The sequence below is a fragment of the Sinocyclocheilus rhinocerous genome, unplaced genomic scaffold, assembly GCF_001515625.1.
Source record: "Sinocyclocheilus rhinocerous isolate Xijiao unplaced genomic scaffold, SAMN03320098_v1.1 scaffold140, whole genome shotgun sequence".
NCBI lineage: Eukaryota > Metazoa > Chordata > Actinopteri > Cypriniformes > Cyprinidae > Sinocyclocheilus > Sinocyclocheilus rhinocerous.
The window spans coordinates 4,035,815-4,055,066 of NW_015642053.1; the positions used below are offsets into that span (position 1 = coordinate 4,035,815).

A 19,252-nucleotide genomic window follows, 5' to 3' on the forward strand; every position below is an offset into this window, starting at 1 on the left:
AGGCAAAGTTACGTCTTTATTGGGACAGGATTTGACGGATTATCTTACGTGACTCCGTGAGTTGGTCTCTATTTCTTAGAGCCAAGCTGCATAAACTACATATCAGGCATTTATATAATGCATCTAATTTGTGCATAAATGGCTGTTATGTTAATAAAGTTTACTAACTATAGCAACTATATCAAGTACCTGCACGTTGTTGTTGTTGTCTCGTATCCCCTCAGACGCGCTGCAATGGCGATCCTGCCCGCAATTCTCAAAATGCCCACAAGATGGCGGCGTTTATCGGTGAATATTTAATAAATATTTTAAGTCAACATGTGAACCTAAAAATAGATTTTGTAAAATCAAAAATTCTAATTTTCCAAGGACCCTGAACTCTCCCTTGTGGCCCTCTGAGCCCAGTTTGAAAAACCTTTGGCCTGGAGTCACGCAGGAAAGTTTCACTTTACTGCAGGACAAATGGAATTAGCTACAGCTGTTATGGAAAAACAGATCTTATCCTAACAAGCCTTTTTTTTCTGTAATTGTCCCACAGTGGTCTCATTGTCCCCGAAGTGAAAGGGAACGAGACCGTCCCTGAAGTGGAGACCAACTCAGGCTACGCACTCCTGCACTTTTTTAGCGACGCAGCCTACAACCTGACAGGATTTGAAATCTTCTACTCGTGAGTTAATGACACGCATCAGCACTATTTTTATTGAAAAAAGCCTGCAGGTTCGTCCAGGTGTTATTAATCACAAAGAGGTCTTCATTTTATCTCCTCTGTGCATGTTTTGTTCTCAGTGTAATCATAGGCTTTGTCCTGCTCATTATACCCTCGCCTATTTCAGGCTTTCAGTAGAAAGTTCCCCTTGTTTGTTTTTTGCAACATTTTTCTTCATCTCTCCCTCGACAGAATCAACTCATGTCCAAATAACTGCTCTGGCCATGGGAAGTGCACCTCGGGGAACTCGATAGCGAGCCGTGTGTATTGTGAATGCGATAAGTACTGGAAGGGTGAGGCCTGTGACATCCCGTACTGCAGGAACAACTGTGGCAGCCCCGATCACGGCTACTGCGACCTCACTGGGGAAAAGCTGTGCGTGTGCAATGACAGCTGGCAAGGTACTACTCACTTCCGCTCTCATTTCCTCCCCTTTCCTGTATGTTACAGGGTGCTGAAAAAGTGCATTGCTTCTCAGGTAGATTTGTTGTCATGTGGGTTGTCTCCCCCTGGTGTTGATTCTGTAATAGTGCATCTGTCACCTCTGCATCACTACAGCAACCTCTTCAGACACTGCCACAGTGTCACAAAATGTCAAAGCAAAATTTAACATGATGGAGGATTGACATCAGGATGCTTTGAAGCTAATTTAATGAGCCTTTCTGGCCAGCTTCTCACTAAGCCTCATGTGAGGAGACACAGGAAATTTAGATTTAGATTTAGAACTTTAGAGTTATTCTAAAGCAAATTAGAGAAAGTGTGAGTGGTCATAGTAATGTCTGTAAAAAACTGTCAGAACCAACCTGTTTAAGTGATATGTTTTTAAATAGTAAATATAATAAGACAGATATTACCTTAGATCAGGGATTCAAGGGTTTCACATTGTTGGCCAAAGGTTTGGAGTAATTAAGATTTTGAAGTATTTTTGAAAGACGCCTCTCATGTTCACAGAAGCTGCATTTATTTGTAAAAACAGTGATACTGTGAACATATTAGTATGGTTTTTGAAGGATCATGTGACACTGATAACTTAAGTAATGACTGCTAAAAATTCAGCCATGCCATCACAGGAAAATTTTACATTTATCAAATATATTCCAATAGAAAACCGTTATTTTGATTTGTAATATTACACAATATTATGTCTTTTACTATGTTTTGTGCAAATAATTGCAGCCTTGGTGATTTTTTTTTTAAAATAAATAAAATAAAAAAATCTGAATTATTCCAATCTTTTGGCCTCAAGTTTATTTTTATTTACAGATTTGCACAATTTCCAACATTTCATAAAGTGATAACATGTTTATAGAATTTCACCATTATTTCACAACAAAAAAAAAGAGAAAGGATTTGAAATGTTAAAAAGCTTATCAGTTTGAAAGTGAAGAATTTAAAACATGAATATTAGTGTTGTAATGTGTAATGTAAAATAAAATGATTACTATAATCAAATACTCATTTTTATTTCAGGTTTATTGTACAGTGCACTTATACATTTTATTCATATTTTAATTCATTCATATTATTGTTTTTGGCACACTATCACAACTAAAAATAAGTGTGAATCCACTTTAAAGTCCAGCTACAAAGTCTAAATAAAGCATTATATTTTATCTGCTTGTATGTCATGTGACCACTAACCAATATTAGAGAACCATAAACATGCGAATGTGTTGTTTAAATTATTGAAATATTAACTTAAAAATCTCATGGGTACTTCAAGTAAATATTTTATGGCAAATATAAACTCACTGTTTCTTTCTCTATCAATTCAATTCATTATGTGCTTTATTGGTATGACAATTATTACAATGTATTCTCTCTCTCTCTCTCTCTCTCTCTCTCTCTCTCTCTCTCAGGTCCAGACTGCTCATTAACAGTGCCCTCCACTGAGTCTTACTGGATCATGCCCACAGTGAAACCTTTTGGAGCATCGCTGGGAAGAGCATCTCATAAGGCGGTGGTGCAGGAAAAGGTCATGTGGGTTGTTGGTGGCTACATCTTTAACTACAGCAACTTTCAGATGGTTCTAAAGTAAGTGATAATTCAGAGAGCTGTGTACAGCATAACCAAAAGGCTTATTTGCATATGCGCGTATGTGACAGTAATCCAAAATAAAACTGTAGAACAGCAGGAATAATACTAATACTAATAATAAATCAGTGTGAGCTGTGGTAGAATTCAGAGAGCTGTGTACAGCATAACCAAAAGGCTTATTTGCATATGCGCGTATGTGACAGTAATCCAAAATAAAACTGTAGAACAGCAGGAATAATACTAATACTAATAATAAATCAGTGTGAGCTGTGGTAGGAGTAGAGTTTGATTCATTTGACAGTTTGAGGGTAGAAACTGTGAGCCTAAATGTTCTCTGAGGGAGCTCTTTGTGGAGGGAGCAATTCCGACGTTGTGGATTTGACATTTCAGTCAAAACTCGAAATGTAACGTCTCGGAGAAAGTAATAATTACTGGAATATTGGATAATTTGTGTAATTCTGAAGCCATCTCAGTCTGAACAATGTTTTTTTCCACTTTAGTTATGGAAATGAACTTTGAGGCAACTACTTTTTTTCTTTGCAGTTATAATCTGGAAAGTGGCATCTGGAACACTGTGCCCATCAGTAGCGGACCCCTGCCGAGATACGGACACTCCTTGGCACTATATTGGGTAACATCACAGTTGAAATGTTACAAAAACATTTAGAAATAAAAAATATTCTTTGTCTTTAAGCTAAATAGCTGTAATCAGTGTCTGAATGAGTGAACAAGGCTATTTAGCTGATTACATGTTCTAGCTTTTGGTCTGTGTATGCCGCTTTCATCATCTGAGCAAGAGTATCCTGCAACAGCAGTTATTCTTCTCTCTTCTCTGCAATAATTAAAGTAAAAACAACTTTCTCCACAGTTTATGGATGTAATCATCTGTAGAGATGTTTTAGCTGACCTGGAGTTTATGGTCTTTGCATTAGCGTTTCTACAAATTTCTTAAATAATTAAATTCAACCTGCAAATTTCTTGATTTGATTTATGTATTAGATACACTACCATTCAAAAGTTTGTGGTCAGTAAGATTTTTAATACTTTTAAAAATGTATACTAAAGTTTATACTTTTATTCAGCAAGAATGCATTAAATTGATCAAAAATAACAGGGAACACATTCATAATGTGTGTGTGGTTGATTGCATTGCATCATTATCTTGCTGTGTCTGTGTTCTTTAATGTGTGCATTGTCAGTAGATCAACTGCGGAACTTTCCACTCCCATCTGTGCTTTTATGGTATTGCGCTTTCATGCTAATTTACCTTGTTTAGTAAATCTGGCCCTCAATCACATGCACTGACATGTTAATTTTGGCAAATCTCAGTTTGGAATATTGATCAGTAGATTACTAAGAAACTTTCTTGAAACATGTTATTAAATCATTTTTGCTTCTTTCAGAGTGACATCTACATGTTTGGAGGCAAGTTGGAGATGGGTGCCAGTAACGTAACAGATGAACTGTGGGTGTTTAACATACCCAAAATGACATGGTCGCAGAAGTCCCCCAGTGTGCCAGCCCATGGCCTGGTCTACGCTGTGGAAGGCCACTCTGCCCATATAGTAGAGCTGGATAACGGTGATGTGGTGATGGTTGTCATCTTCGGCTACTCCTCCATCTACAGCTACATCAGTAATGTTCAGGAGTACAACATCAGTGAGTGACTGAGTAGTGTATATGATTGGGGATTGAAAAGTTCTGCAAGTACCCAAAAATGAATTGAATTTTCATTTTGATTATTAGTTTTATGTGTTTTTGTTATTTGTATTAGTTTCTGATTTTTTAAAATTTCTATTTCGCTTTAATTTATTTTATATTTTGGTGCATTTTTTTTATTTACGTTTCCATTTAATATTTATATTTAATTTCTGCTTTATTTCAATAGTTAATTAGTAGTTAATAAAACATTTAAAAATTGTTATATAAAAACGAAGTAATAAAATGTTTTAATAGTTTTAGTTAACAGTAACAACACTGGTTGTACATTTTGTTGTCATTTAAAGACTATAGAAAACTTTTGAGAGCAGCTGTAAAACAAGTAGATCTGCAGTAGTTGAAACAGATTTGATTTTTAATTTTACCCCAGCGGTCCAGTAGATGGAGCTGTGGTTCTTTGCAAAGAGCAGTGAACAGATAATATATCCAGAGGCTCTGTGTCTAGGCTGAAGCTTTTGGATAATTAGTTCCTTTTTTAAATCCTGTTAAACTCCTGGATCAGGGCATAATCTTTATGTTCTCAAATGATCTTACAAGTGTTGTGAACTCAAAGTACAAACCAGATCTCATTGGAATGAGGTAAGTCATTGTTATTCCACTCATTATACTGAAACATCAAGTCAAATTCTCACAGACTGGTTATTGAGAGGCAAAGCAGGTTTTATAATTAAAGAAAATGTTACACTTAAAGGTGCACTTTTTTTGTTAATTTTAAAGTAAATTATTTTGTTTCTGTGCACAGGGACAAACACATGGCTGGTGCCAGAGACCAGAGGAGCGATCGCTCAGGGTGGGTACGGCCACAGCAGCGTGTATGACAGCGGCAGCAAGAGCGTGTACGTCCACGGGGGCTACAAATCTCTTCCAGCAAACAAATACGGCCTGGTGGATGATCTTTACCGCTATGAGGTTCAGACCCGCACATGGTAAGAGCACACACACGTATTCAAGACAAAAAAAAACGTTGTAAATTTGTTCATTTTAGAGGAACCGTTAGTTTCAGATTTGGAGCAACAGTTTGATGATGTTTGTTGTGTGTTGCAGGACGATTCTTAGAGAAAGCGGTTACCCACGTTACCTGCATTCGTCTGTGCTGCTGGGAGGAACTCTGCTCATCTTTGGAGGAAATACCCATAATGACACCTCTCTTAGCAATGGAGCCAAATGCTTCTCTGCTGACTTCCTCGCCTATGACATTGGTTTGTGGTGCTACTTTACTGCATGTTTGATATACACTACCATTAAAAAGTTTGAGGTTGGTAATATTTATTAAATGTTTTTGTAATACATTTCTTATGCTCACCAAGGCTGCATTTATTTGATCAAAATAGAATAAAAATAATATTGTGAAGTATTATTACAATTACTTTTTTTTCTATTTATATATATTTGAATATGCAATTTATTCCTGTGATGGAAAAGCTGCATGTTCAGCAGCCATTACTGTAGTCTTTTGTTATTAGTAATATCAATGTGGACATTTTTTTTTGTCAGGATTCCTTGATGAATAGAAAGTTCAAAGGAACAGTATTTATTTGAAATAGATTTTTTTTGTAATTATGTAAAAATCACTTTTTATCAGTTTAATGCATCCTTGCTGAAAAAACTTACTGACCTCAAACTTTGGAAATGGCAATGTGGTAAGAAAATGGTATGAAAAAAGACTTAATAATAATAATAATAATAATAATATACAATATTTAATAATTAAAAATGAATACAATCTAAAAAGTTATGGAAATTCCCATAGGGAACATACATTTTTGCAGTTGTTCTATGCAGTAAAATATTTATTTAGCTAAATGTTGCATAGTTATGTCTGATTCATAAGTAAATCATTCTTAAACCTTGGAAATTTTTTTCCCCCTTTTTTCTTATAGCGTGTGATGAGTGGAAGGTCCTTCCCAAACCAAACTTGCACAGAGACGTGAATCGCTTTGGACATACAGCAGTAACCAGTAATGGGTGAGAAATCTAAATGAACACACACACACACACTCGCTCTCTCTCTCTCCTCTCAAAAAATGTTGTTGCATACTTAAAAGTCTCCCATCTTCTCCTTCTAGATCCATGTATGTGTTTGGGGGTTTCTCCAGCGTCCTCCTGAATGATGTACTAATCTACAGGCCACCCAGCTGTGAGGCCTTCCTGGGACAGGAGCGTTGTGAGGCCGCAGGCCCTGGTGTGCGCTGCATTTGGAAAGGGGGCTGCTGCATGTCCTGGGAGCCCAGCTTCACTAACAGTGCTACACCTGCTCCTTTCTGCCCTGCCAAAGCTGGTAGGTACCTGGAAGAGGCTTGGAGACTCCCCTGCCACCCTCAGCTAAAACATTTTCCACCGTGCCCAAGCCAAGAAATCAGCCCTTCTTGTGTGTGCTGATCTAAGCCCTCGGGTTTGTCTGCTACATTGTGCACTGGCTGTGTTAATGAGAGAGTAATGGAGGGGGCACAAGCTGTCTGAAGCAGACACAGAGGAGAGTTTCCCACAGCCCTCCTTTGCTCTGCAGGGCTGCCAGTCTGTTTGATCTTTTGCCACCTGTCAGAACACAACCAATCACACAAAACCAGCCAAAATTTAGTCTTTGAGAATGAGTGTGTGGACCTCCAGCCAATGCAATATTTGGCTTCATTTCGTTTGATTTGAAATTCAAACCTGAGGTTTGGAGAGGTGCATGCTGGGATAATCCCTGGCAGCGCTGGCCTTGTTTATGGTGTGTGAGTGTTTCTGTGTTTTCTGCATCGCTGTTTGCCGCTGTTAAATCTCAAGTGCCACAGCAATTTAAAAAAAAGAAAGACCCTGCAGTCTGAATGAAATTAAAAAAAGACTACGTACTCTGAAATAATGCCAAAACACATACAACATGAATATTGTAGCCAATAACAAATTACTCTTATGATCCAGTTAATTTGATTAGGCTTGATTTGAATCATTCACTGAATAAATTCAAAATTACACAAGGACTGTTTTGTTATATTCAGTTTGGTGAAACTTTAATCAGTGTTATTACTGAATTGTGTAGTTTTTTTGTATTAAGTGCTTTTTTTATTTTTTTTATTTTTGTATTTGTAAATAAGTGAATACATTTTTAAATATTAATCAACATTGGTTTTCATCATTGATAATAGTAAGAAATGTTTCTGAATCACCAAATCAGCATATTACAATGATTTCTGAAGGATTACATGACAGTGAATAATATTGGAGTTGCTAAAAATAGATTTTTTTGCATAACAGAAATAAATCACATTTTAATACATTATTAAAATGTATAAAAACTGTTGTTTTTAATTGTAATAATATTTCACAAAATTGCTGTGCTAACTATAGTTTTGAACAAATAACTAACTATGTATTTTGGAGAGGAAAGGTGCTGTAATAACTGTATACTATATAATAACTGTAATTGTATGTATTTGTATATCGTATATTACACGTTATTACAATTCTGGTGAATGCACTTATTTAACTACACCTTGTTATGTAATGATCCTTTTAGTAAGTGAATATTCAATAATTGCTCTGAGTTAATTTCTGATGCCATAATTCATCTAATAATTAAAACTGATAGGTTTGTTGTAGATTAAGTAGCTGTGCAAGAAATGTTGCTGTGTTAAATATAGCTTTTTAAGACTAGGGAAGGGGAAACAAATGTAGTGAAGTAAGGACATGGGGACACTCGTTATTATGGAGAAAAGGATTGTCAAAAGAAAGAGACGTAGAACAGGCCTCTTTGATTCTCTACATAAGTCACACCGTTTGAAGTCTTGCGATTAGAAGTAAATGGGGAATAGAAGGGGTTTGAAGTGCTAAATGTTTCTCTTCTACTTTGGTTAAAGGTCTGATATGAGAGTTGGCTGTGGAAGAGCTTAGATGTCTCTAGATTAATGTATGCCTCGAAAATGTTGGATATTAATACTTAGGACTGCCATTTTTCTTTGGACTAGACTTTTTTGCTCTTCATCTCTGCTCTATCTCTGCTCTAGCCACGGTGGATGAGAGATGTTACCGCTTCTCAGACTGCACCAGCTGTACCGCCAACACTAATGGATGTCAGTGGTGCGACAGCAAGAAATGCATCTCAGCTCTCAGTAACTGCACTGCTGTAAGTTGGCCTGCAGAGGGCACCGGTGTTACACGACACAGTATGAACTAGCATTCCTGTGTTTGTTGATATCTCTTTTGACTTTTTGTTTTCTTTACTAGACTGTGAAGAATTTCACCAAATGTCCAATCAGAAATGAGCAGATTTGCAGTAAGATGGCCAACTGCAAGAGCTGCTCCCTCAACCTCAGCTGCCAATGGGATCCTCAACAGCAGGAATGCCACACCCTTCCTGGTAAGAATGGCAGAGGATGATAAGAGAGATATTTTATTTTGTGAACAGAGATTGATGGCCATAAATGGGCTTGTCAAGCAATTTTCACACATTAACAGAATAAACTTTAAACTGTTGCTTCTGGCCAAAATTCCAGTCCATAATCCATAATAACACTTCCTCCAACTATTACTGTTATAGAAACTATTCCTATAACATGCTGCTAAATTACTGATGTGATATAAAAGTATGTAGCACACATATATTTGGTAAAATAGTGCATTTTAATTACACCTTTTGTCTTCTTTAAATTGTAAATTTGCTTAATGATTCAGTCTGATTGTGCTTGGCATTTTCCACTGTGGAAATTTCTTTAACCGGCCACTTTGCTTAAATTAGCTATTGGCCCTTTTAAAGCTTCACTTGGTTCTGAAGAGGAATTTTCATTATGTTAAGAGCTCTCCTGCTGTCTCTGAAGAACAGAGATCAAACGAGAAATGGGAAAAATATGAGGCTTGAGTTAAAAGCTCCTAATTCCTCTACATCTCATGACCTCTCTGTAGCCCAGCTGTGTGGAGACAGCTGGAGCAATGTTGGGGAGGCCTGTCTGCAGATCAACTCCAGCAGAGAGAGCTATGACAATGCTCAGCACTACTGCAAGAACCTGGAGGGAAACATCGCCTCCCTTACCACAGCCAAGCAGGTGGACTATGTCCTGGAGGAACTGCAGAAGTACCAGCAGAAGGGGAAGGTTTGTGTCTGCTCATATTTGCACTACCAGTAAGTATTTTCCACATTTTGGAATAGTAGTAAAGTCATTAGAACTTATCCACAAATTGGATAATTATGTTTTGACCAAAAATGTCAAGCAAAATATTTTAGCTTCTTCAAAGTAGCCAACTCTTTGGTCTTCATTATCTCAACCAACGTCCAAATGGAATGATTTTAAACAGTATTTAAAGATTGTAAAATGTATGCTGGCTACTTTTTGGCTGATTTTTCTTCACTATCTTATCCAACTCAACCATTTTTAAGTTTTAGTTGTATAAAGAAATTAATGCATAGGCAATCCTAGTTTCTGACATTTAACAATAAGTCTTTAAATAAGATGTTTTTTTGAGATCATGAGAAACATTAATTAATTCAGTCAAGTGTGTCCAAATTTTCTCTAGCTTAATAAAAACAATAATATTGTTAATTATTTTTTATAGTGTATAACAACTGTTTTATCTTTTAATTAGTGCTGTCAAATCGATTAAACGTAATTAATCACATCCAAAATAAATGATTGTGTTTATATAATATATATGTGTGTGTACTGCACTATGTATTTAGTGGCTGGTTGGTGGCTGGTGGAACGATCTCCCCACCCCTATTTGTGGAAACTGTGATATTTGTTTTTCATAATTCTTTGAATAGAAAGTTCAAAATAACAGCATTTAATTACAGTAGAAATCATTTGTAACATTACAAATGTCTTGTTGTCTTAAAGCATCCTTGCTGAATAAAAATATTAATTCCTTAGAAAAATTGAATGGCAGTGTATACTCGCATTCTAATAATAATAATGATTGACGCACACTCTGTTCAAATTTTTAGTTCCTAATTTTGTTTGCGTGACTCATTGCGTTTGTCCTGCAGAAACTGTCCCCATGGGTTGGCCTGAGGAAGATCAACGTGTCATACTGGGGCTGGGAGGACATGTCTCCATTCACTAACACCTCTCTGCAGTGGCTGCCTGGTGAGCCCAATGACTCAGGCTTCTGTGCTTACCTGGAGAGAGCTCAGGTCTCTGGCCTCAGGGCGAATCCCTGCACCGCCAACACAGACGGCCTCATCTGTGAGAAACCAGTCGGTGAGTCTCTGTTTCCCTTTTATTCTTAGTGAAAGCTTGGAAATAAGCCAATAAGATACATACACATTCCCTTTTCAGTAATCTCATACATATTTCCTCCCTTGCAGTGAGCCCGAACCAGAACGCCCGCCCGTGTAAGACGCCCTGCTCCCTGCGCACCACTTGTGAGAACTGCACCAGCCAGGCCATGGAGTGCATGTGGTGTGGAAGCACCAAACGCTGCGTGGACTCCAATGCCTACGTCATCTCCTTTCCCTATGGCCAGTGTCTGGAGTGGCAGACAGGAGACTGCGTGTGTGAGTGTCCTCATTTACATATAGTGGCCATTACTGCTTATAATCTGCCCCAGAGAAAATCTGTGGTCTTTTTTACATATTCAGCATTGATTTTGAGGGGAAAAAGGAACTGAATGTGTAACACAGTAAAATGTGTTAAAGGAGCAGCGAGTACCTTATTATTATTGGTAGAAATATTTAACATATTGAAGTGGTGGAGAATGTATAGAACTTGGTAACTTTGTACCATTCAGTTCAAGTTTGAGGTCTGTAAGATTTTTTTTTTTAAACAAAATTAATGCATTTATTCAGCAAGGATGCATTCAACTGAGCAAAGGTGACAGTAAAGACATTGATAATGTTACAAAAGATTTCCATTTCAAATAAAAGCAATTCTTTTGAACTTTTCTATTCATGAAAGGATCCTGAAAAAAGGATCACAGTTTTCAGAAACATATTAGGCAGCATAACAGTTTTCAAAAATAAGTCATGTTTTCTTAAAACACCAAATCAAAATCAAAATAAAATAAAATGGTTTCTGAAGAATCATGTGACACTGAAGACTGGAGTAATGGCTGCTGAAAAATCAGTTTTGCCATCACATAAATAGATGTAATTTAAAATGTATTAAAATAGAAAACTGTTATTTTAAATGGTAATAATATTTCAGGATTGTTTTTACTGTATTTTTGGAGCAAATTAATGCAGCCTTGGTGACCACAAGAAACTTCTTTCAAAAACATTTAAAAAGTCTTACTGACCCCAAACGTTTGAAGTTTTTGTAGCGTGTATTTATAATGTACAATTTTTAATAAGGATTCATTTTAAATTTTCTTTATCTGAATACTTTTGGACTTTGAAATGGTTGTACATAGCTAATAGTGAGACATTTTGTTTGTTAAAATGAAACCTGAATTACAAGAGCTATTTTCTCCAGAAACCCCTTAGCCTTTTTTCTTGGAAGGACTTCAGTGCGAGTATACCCTTTTCAGTGATGAGAAAGTTGCTCTGCGGAGCCTTTCAGAGAAAGATACAACCAATCAGTGCCTGTCAGCGTCCTGGGTTGTGTGGGTTCTTCATCTCTATCAGATCTGTTGTTTCATCCCATTAGCTGAACTGCTTGGCCTCTGATCTGTCTGTAATGTGCAATTAGTGTTTCAATTTGTCTGCCTAAGCATTCGCTCTTCCCTCTTGGCTGTTCAAGAATGGATTCTTATGGCACACATCGGCACGCTAAGTGATAAAACTTTAAGGAAGCTACATAATTTGGCATAAACGTTCTTCAGGGAATATTAAAAAGAGGCCTTGACATTCCTATGTTCCTGATTTTTCACGTTGCATTCACATTTACATTCGGTGTGTTTGAAATGCTACTTGTTTGCTGACAATTTATTTGCTACACAGCTGTGTTATGCCATTTTTGTCCTTCAGACTAAAGGCTTTAAGTGCTCACAATGTCTTATTTCACCCTATCAGACAGTGAGGTAAGCGTACAGGGGACACACGGACACTCTCCGACTGTAGTCTGTTTTTATGACAGGCCTAGACTTACTGATAGAACTTCCATTATGCTCAGTCTGATGGAAAATGAATTAAAAGCTCTCCGCCAGAAGGAGGTGGTACGATTCTGCAAATCTGTCTGGCTTTTTGTCACCAAAATGTATCGCTCTGTCCGAGTGATGGTTACTTAACGTTTCAACTGCTCCGCCATAAGCCTCGGCCTGTGTCAGTGCCATTTTAAAGATCTATTTCTGCTTCATGTTTTTTTCCTCTTATGTTTTTCTTCTATTTCTCTTCAGGGTGCTTTGTCTCTGTCAGAGCATGCATGGATGAGTTTGACTCACACTTGTGAAGGTTTGCGTTTTTAGGCGGCAGTGATTTGCACTGGGATGTGGGGAGCTTGTGTGTGTCGACCCCAATATTGTAACAATCTGATAAATTCGATCTTAAATCTGACGGCTGCTGCTGCTGCTTGGGTGAGCTGAAGGTCATTTGTTTACAGTCGGTTTGTACCATGTCCTTGTCGCATTACTGGAGATCAACAATTTGACTTGTTCCTCATCCTCGTCTCTCTCCACAGTTGCCTGTTGGCATGGCCACATTAGGTATCATAAATAAGTGTTTTGGGTGCTAATGAACATGAAATGGCATTAGCGACTGATTTGAATTCATTTAATTTCACATATTTATGAGTGAAATTATGTATTTAATGAGCAGGAAAAAAGCAGGGTGGGAGTTATGGTTTAAAGGGATAGTTCACCCAAAAATGGCACCGCAAATGGCAGCCAGGACGCTGAGCTCCGCGATTCTTCTATTGTTTTTGTTTGTTTGTTCTGTGTTTTGTCAGTCTTCTTCTATACGTTTTACCAGAGACGAACTCCTTAACATTAAGCAGCACATCCCAGAAAATATTTTTCCTGTTCTTGTTAGTATGTGAACGTTATCTTACACATTTTATCTCCCCAACAGATTAATTTGAAATAAGTTTATGATGCATGTTGGCTATTCCCAATTCAGAAGAGCGCACACACAGCCTGTGTCTGTGAATGCTTCTCATACTCGCTCCTCTCTACCCCATGCGGCGCGAATCCCGCGTCACGGACAAGCTGTTCACGCTTGCCGCACTCACGCAGCCTGTCTCGTAATGCTCTACGCAATCACCAGATCAGCTGTCCTGTCAGTCTAATGAAAGGATTATAGCGTGAGTGCTCTAAAATATTTGGTTTTTGCTGTTAAGTCATATTAGCAAAAACCTTAAAAAATACAGCTCTGGGTAACCCGCGACAGACAGCAAAAGTTTCTCCTTTTTCTCCATCATTGCAGTCTCCGGACTTTCTAAGCAATGGTAAACTTTCGTCACCACAATGGAAATGCCCGCCTCTCCATTCGTTCGATTGGACAATGGGAAAAAAACGCGAATGACGTTGGGTGCTTTTCTGCTCAGAGTTGTTGTTTTTTTTCAACTTCAGGCGCTCGGAGCGCTCCTGCAAAAACGCGAGGCGCAGCAGGTGGCTAAAATGTGAGGCGCCCGGGGCACATAAACATAGAGCAAAATGCTCACTGCCAAAAGAAAACAGTTTAAAAATGGCGCCTCTCACTGCAAAAAAAAATGCATTCTGTCTGATCAGGGCCTAAAGAAAGTCAACTGAATTTTCATTTTTGGGTGAACTGTCCCTTTAAGAATTGCTTGGATTATGAAATGTCTTTGTGACAAGTGACTGTGGGGGAGGGGTTAAAAAATCAGAGGGCTTTGAGATGTCACTTGAAAAGTAGCATTGTTTCAGAAGTGAAGCCAGATATTACATTTTGAAGGATTACAAAAAAAATGTTTTCCCTTTCTATCAGTATTGATCAATGAGTCATACACAAGAAGACCAGAAAGGTAGCTACGTGGGGTCAGTTTTGATTTCATGTGATTTTAAAACCAGTTCAATCATGACAACTCTCTAAACATTTTAGCATGGTGATGGATATGACAATGTTAATGCATTTGGTCTTGGCGGAATAGATCTGCTACGCTGCTGCTGAATTGCTGCTGCTGTTGGTTATTGCTGTAGTTGTAGATAATTGCTGCTGCTGCAAGCAAGTACAGGAACTTGCTAATGCCAATGCATGAATTTGATATTTTCCCCAAAATCGCACAGCCCTATTAACAACCTGGAGCTTAACATGCTCAAAACTGTGGAGATGATCGTGGACTTCAGGAGAAAACCCCCTGTGTATTCCTATGTATGTCTGCACTATCATGTATGTCTGCACTATGTTTGTACTTTCTTCTACACTGGAAGCTCCTGTCGTCAAGTCAAATTCCTTGTGTGTGTAAACATACTTGGTAACAAAGCTCTTCTGATTCTGATTCTGAAAAATCAAAACGTTTTTTCAAACCTGTTTGACATTCTTCTGTGCAACATAAAAATATATTTATATATATTAAAAATATATATAAACTGTTTGTAGAAGAATAAGGCCCCGATCAGACTGAACGCGTTTTTTAGGTCACGAGGTGCACCGCACTACCTTTTTTTTTGGTGACTTTTAAAAAAAGAGCGTTGCGCTGCAGATGTTTATGTTGCTACGCAATCACCAGATCAGCTGTCCTGTCAGTCTAATGAAAGGATTATAGCGTGAGTGCTCTAAAATATTTGGTTTTTGCTGTTAAGTCATATTAGCAAAAACCTTAAAAAATACAGCTCTGGGTAACCCGCGACAGACAGCAAAAGTTTCTCCTTTTTCTCCATCATTGCAGTCTCCGGACTTTCTAAGCAATGGTAAACTTTCGTCACCACAATGGAAATGCCCGCCTCTCCATTCGTTCGATTGGACAATGGGAAAAAAACGCGAATGACGTTGGGTGCTTTTCTGCTCAGAGTTGTTGTTTTTTTTCAACTTCAGGCGCTCGGAGCGCTCCTGCAAAAACGCGAGGCGCAGCAGGTGGCTAAAATGTGAGGCGCCCGGGGCACATAAACATAGAGCAAAATGCTCACTGCCAAAAGAAAACAGTTTAAAAATGGCGCCTCTCACTGCAAAAAAAAATGCATTCTGTCTGATCAGGGCCTAAAGAAAGTCAACTGAATTTTCATTTTTGGGTGAACTGTCCCTTTAAGAATTGCTTGGATTATGAAATGTCTTTGTGACAAGTGACTGTGGGGGAGGGGTTAAAAAATCAGAGGGCTTTGAGATGTCACTTGAAAAGTAGCATTGTTTCAGAAGTGAAGCCAGATATTACATTTTGAAGGATTACAAAAAAAATGTTTTCCCTTTCTATCAGTATTGATCAATGAGTCATACACAAGAAGACCAGAAAGGTAGCTACGTGGGGTCAGTTTTGATTTCATGTGATTTTAAAACCAGTTCAATCATGACAACTCTCTAAACATTTTAGCATGGTGATGGATATGACAATGTTAATGTATTTGGTCTTGGTGGAATAGATCTGCTACGCTGCTGCTGAATTGCTGCTGCTTTTGGTTATTGCTGTAGTTGTAGATTATTGCTGCTGCTGCAAGCAAGTACAGGAACTTGCTAATGCCAATGCATATGGCAATACGGTGCCATTAGTATTTAAGACATACTGCTGCTGCACAAATAGCATATAAAATAACCCGTAGCAGATCTATACAGGTGGAGCTGGGGAAGGTGGAGGGTTTCAGAGAAACTCTGAAAGCGCGCTGCAGGGATCTCTAGTGAATGCTAGCCAGCCATATAAATGCAAGGCAGTAAGCTCTAAACCAATCAGCTGTGCCAAGTCGTTTAACTCTCTGAATATCATCGGTTACGTTAACAACCCTTTGCCTGCGCCATCAAGAGTTTCATGACTGAACTATATATTTATATCTCCTAGCTGATATGCCAGTGACGTCTTTTAATCTGCGGGGTGCCAATAAATGTATGTCTGTCAAATCATGGACTTTCACTATTTGAATCAGCAGGGATGTATTTTTATTCTCAGTGTTGTCTCATCTGGTTTCCACGCCTTACCCGTCTAGACATTTCCTCATTCCCCCCCAACAAAAGATTTTTTATTGCATGCCGAATCAAATCATATGGTGCTGTTGAGGATCTGTCAACTCCTGCAGCTGAGAATCCATGAACTCCTGCCAGCATAATGACAAACATTGTGCGTTTTCACTGTTATTGCTGCCATCATGTTGACCCTGAACACACTTTGTGTGTAATGCTTGTTGTTGTGAGGTCTGAGATCCTAAGAGATGTGATTTGGCTGCCGGGGAGGTGGATCAAACTGAAAGAGGCTGACGCATATGGCTCTGATGTGCTCTTTAGGGAGAGTGAACTTTCTGGTGGTATTTGAGAGCATATTACTCAGTCAGTGGAGTGATATGCCCCGTGAGATCATAAAAGTATCATTTTAAGCGTGTCTTTGTTGCTTCTCATTGTTTATTTCTCAGAATCTGCTGGCTTTTTTCTCTTCGGCTTCTCATCTCTCTCTTTTCTCTGTCATTGCAGCTCAGAACTGTTCTGGTTTGCGTACATGTGGTCTGTGTCTGGAGCAGCCTGACTGCGGCTGGTGTGGGGACCCTAGTAACACCGGCCGAGGACAGTGCATGGAGGGTTCGTATCGCGGACCCATGAAGAGCCCCTCTAAACACAGCCAAGACATGGTGTTGGAGACGGGGCTCTGCCCAAAAGAGCGGGGCTTTGAGTGGGCCTTCATCCAGTGCCCTGGTGAGAACCACCCACGTTTTGACAATCACGTGCACACGCAAATTTGTTCCACCAGGGGTTTTCAAACTGCAGGGCAGGGAACCCCTTGGGACACAAAGGGGTGCAAGATGATCTGCAAAAAAATGATAGAACAAAATGACCATATGTATTTTTTTAGGGATATAATTGTTAACGTATATATGTAAAGATATTAATTAAATATGTTTAGTGTGACAGTAAATAAGTGATATATTTACTGTGTTAAGACAGAAATAGTGATCAGAAATAGTGAGATTAATTGTGATAATTTTATTGACAGCTGTGGTTTTTAACATTAATACTTCTATTCAGTAAGAATAATTCAAATTCATCAAAAGTGACTGTACTATTTTAGATGATACATTTTTTTTAAATAAATGCCAATAGCTTTTTTATTCATCAAATAATCCTGAAAAAAGTATCCTGTTTTCCATGAAAATATTAAGTACATGAAGCCTTGTTGAGCATAAGAAACGTTTTTAAAAAACATTAAGAAATATTACTGGCCCCAAAACTTATATATGTATGCATTTATTTATTGTTGTAATTTAAAATTTTTGTTATTTCCCTAATAACAATTTAATTTACTTTAGTACTTAGTGACAATATATAAAAATTATTTTGTTGTCTTTACAGTATCACTCTTCACATTTTTACACAATATAAATGGGTTTTAAACATGAAAATATGTATCTGCTTTCATATTTTTGGAAAGGGATCCCTCACCAGGGGATCACTATATTTGGGGGTTCTTGGCATAAAAAGTTTCAATATCCTTTAGTTTTCAATTGAGTCATCTCTGACATCAAGATTGGTAAAAATTATTTTTATTTCCCAGCATGCCAGTGCAATGGCCACAGCACGTGTGTGAATGGCAGCGTGTGTGAGCAGTGTCGTAACCTCACCACCGGGCTTCACTGCGAAACATGCTTGCCCGGATACCATGGAGACCCAACCAATGGTGGAAAGTGCCAAGGTGAGAATATTTGCACCTGCTACTAACTGGGCATTTTGATACACCATTTGGCTTAGTAATGGAGAAAAGAGCGCACTGGGAAATTAATGTTGAGGTCAAAGAGGTGGTTGCACTGCCAGAGGTGAGGGGCAAGATCACACATAGACATGCACTCACATTTTTTCTCTTTTGCCCTGGAGATGTCGGTTTACAGCATTGGCCTATGATTCTAGGAGAAACAGGATATGCTGTAACAGGCCATTATGCTCACAGATATGAGACAGCACCCCCATCAGGACTTTAACACTAAGAGCTAGCCATCACAAAACATGTGCTAGTTTAAACTTTTTAAAAGTGTGGTCCTAAGAGGTCTTATGTTTTATTTACAACATATTTTTGAATGTAAATGGATTTGTTGTGTTCCTCAATGTTTTTGTGAAATTTTGCCCAAGGCCTCCTTTAGTTTAATGCTTGATGGGACGTCCGTTCTGACACTGTGCCCTTCAAACACTATCATGTTTCCCATATTCTTGAGAAATATGATATTCATATTCCTTCTTAAAAGCAGACCAGCTTACAAAAGGCGTTCATACGCACATCAGCATAGACCTTTGATATACAACCTACAGGATTCTGGGATTTAGAGACAGCGTAGAATTGGTCCTATACATGCTGTCATGTATGTTTAGCACGGCGGACAAAAGCCTGTCAGAGCCCAATGATCTGCAGCGATATTAGTGCAGCGTGAAGAGCGTGTGTAGAATTAAAGCTTATTTTAGAAATAATTATAGTCCACTGCTCAAAAAAGGTGGAAATGGATTTTAGTACAGATAAAAGACTGTGGCACTTAAAGCTAGTGTTTTTGTCAGTGGCAAAAATCTTCTGAACGCAAATGTACCTGTTTTGCAGAGTTTCAGAACTGGTGTTCTTGAAGTGAGTCATATAATAAATGAAATTTTCCTTTTCTTTGAAATAAGAGTTAATTGAAACTCTCCAAAAAGACCAATTTGATCCAAAATTTCATCCAGATTCCACAAATACACTAAGGCCCAATCCCAATTCTATTTTATACCCCTTCCCCTACCCCTCCGCCTACCCCTTCCCCGTGTCCCTTGAAACAGAGTGTCAAGGGGTAGGGGTGAAAATATTCCCCTAAGAATTGGGACACCACTACTATGCCGTCACACGT

The 19,252-nt window shown here is 38.2% G+C and overlaps 1 protein-coding gene and 1 long non-coding RNA gene across 3 annotated transcripts in view; one reads left to right on the top strand and one right to left on the bottom strand.

Moving 5' to 3' along the window:
• LOC107755548 (attractin-like protein 1) overlaps positions 1–19,252 on the top strand; it is a 98,863-nt gene that overhangs the window by 14,891 nt on the left and 64,720 nt on the right. For both annotated transcript variants that reach the window (XM_016572417.1, XM_016572418.1), the window contains 16 exons: positions 539–667; positions 899–1,107; positions 2,566–2,740; positions 3,287–3,374; positions 4,147–4,402; positions 5,205–5,388; positions 5,507–5,661; positions 6,343–6,427; positions 6,529–6,740; positions 8,446–8,564; positions 8,666–8,798; positions 9,341–9,528; positions 10,419–10,632; positions 10,740–10,928; positions 16,872–17,090; positions 17,947–18,084. In XM_016572417.1, coding sequence (XP_016427903.1) covers positions 539–667; positions 899–1,107; positions 2,566–2,740; positions 3,287–3,374; positions 4,147–4,402; positions 5,205–5,388; positions 5,507–5,661; positions 6,343–6,427; positions 6,529–6,740; positions 8,446–8,564; positions 8,666–8,798; positions 9,341–9,528; positions 10,419–10,632; positions 10,740–10,928; positions 16,872–17,090; positions 17,947–18,084 — 2,693 coding nt within the window. The remainder of the gene's footprint in view (positions 1–538; positions 668–898; positions 1,108–2,565; positions 2,741–3,286; positions 3,375–4,146; positions 4,403–5,204; positions 5,389–5,506; positions 5,662–6,342; positions 6,428–6,528; positions 6,741–8,445; positions 8,565–8,665; positions 8,799–9,340; positions 9,529–10,418; positions 10,633–10,739; positions 10,929–16,871; positions 17,091–17,946; positions 18,085–19,252) is intronic.
• The window catches only part of LOC107755549 (uncharacterized), an 18,418-nt gene continuing 12,581 nt past the window's right edge, over positions 13,416–19,252 (bottom strand). The window contains exon 3 of the long non-coding RNA XR_001641711.1: positions 13,416–13,556. This is a non-coding gene — a long non-coding RNA (uncharacterized LOC107755549). The remainder of the gene's footprint in view (positions 13,557–19,252) is intronic.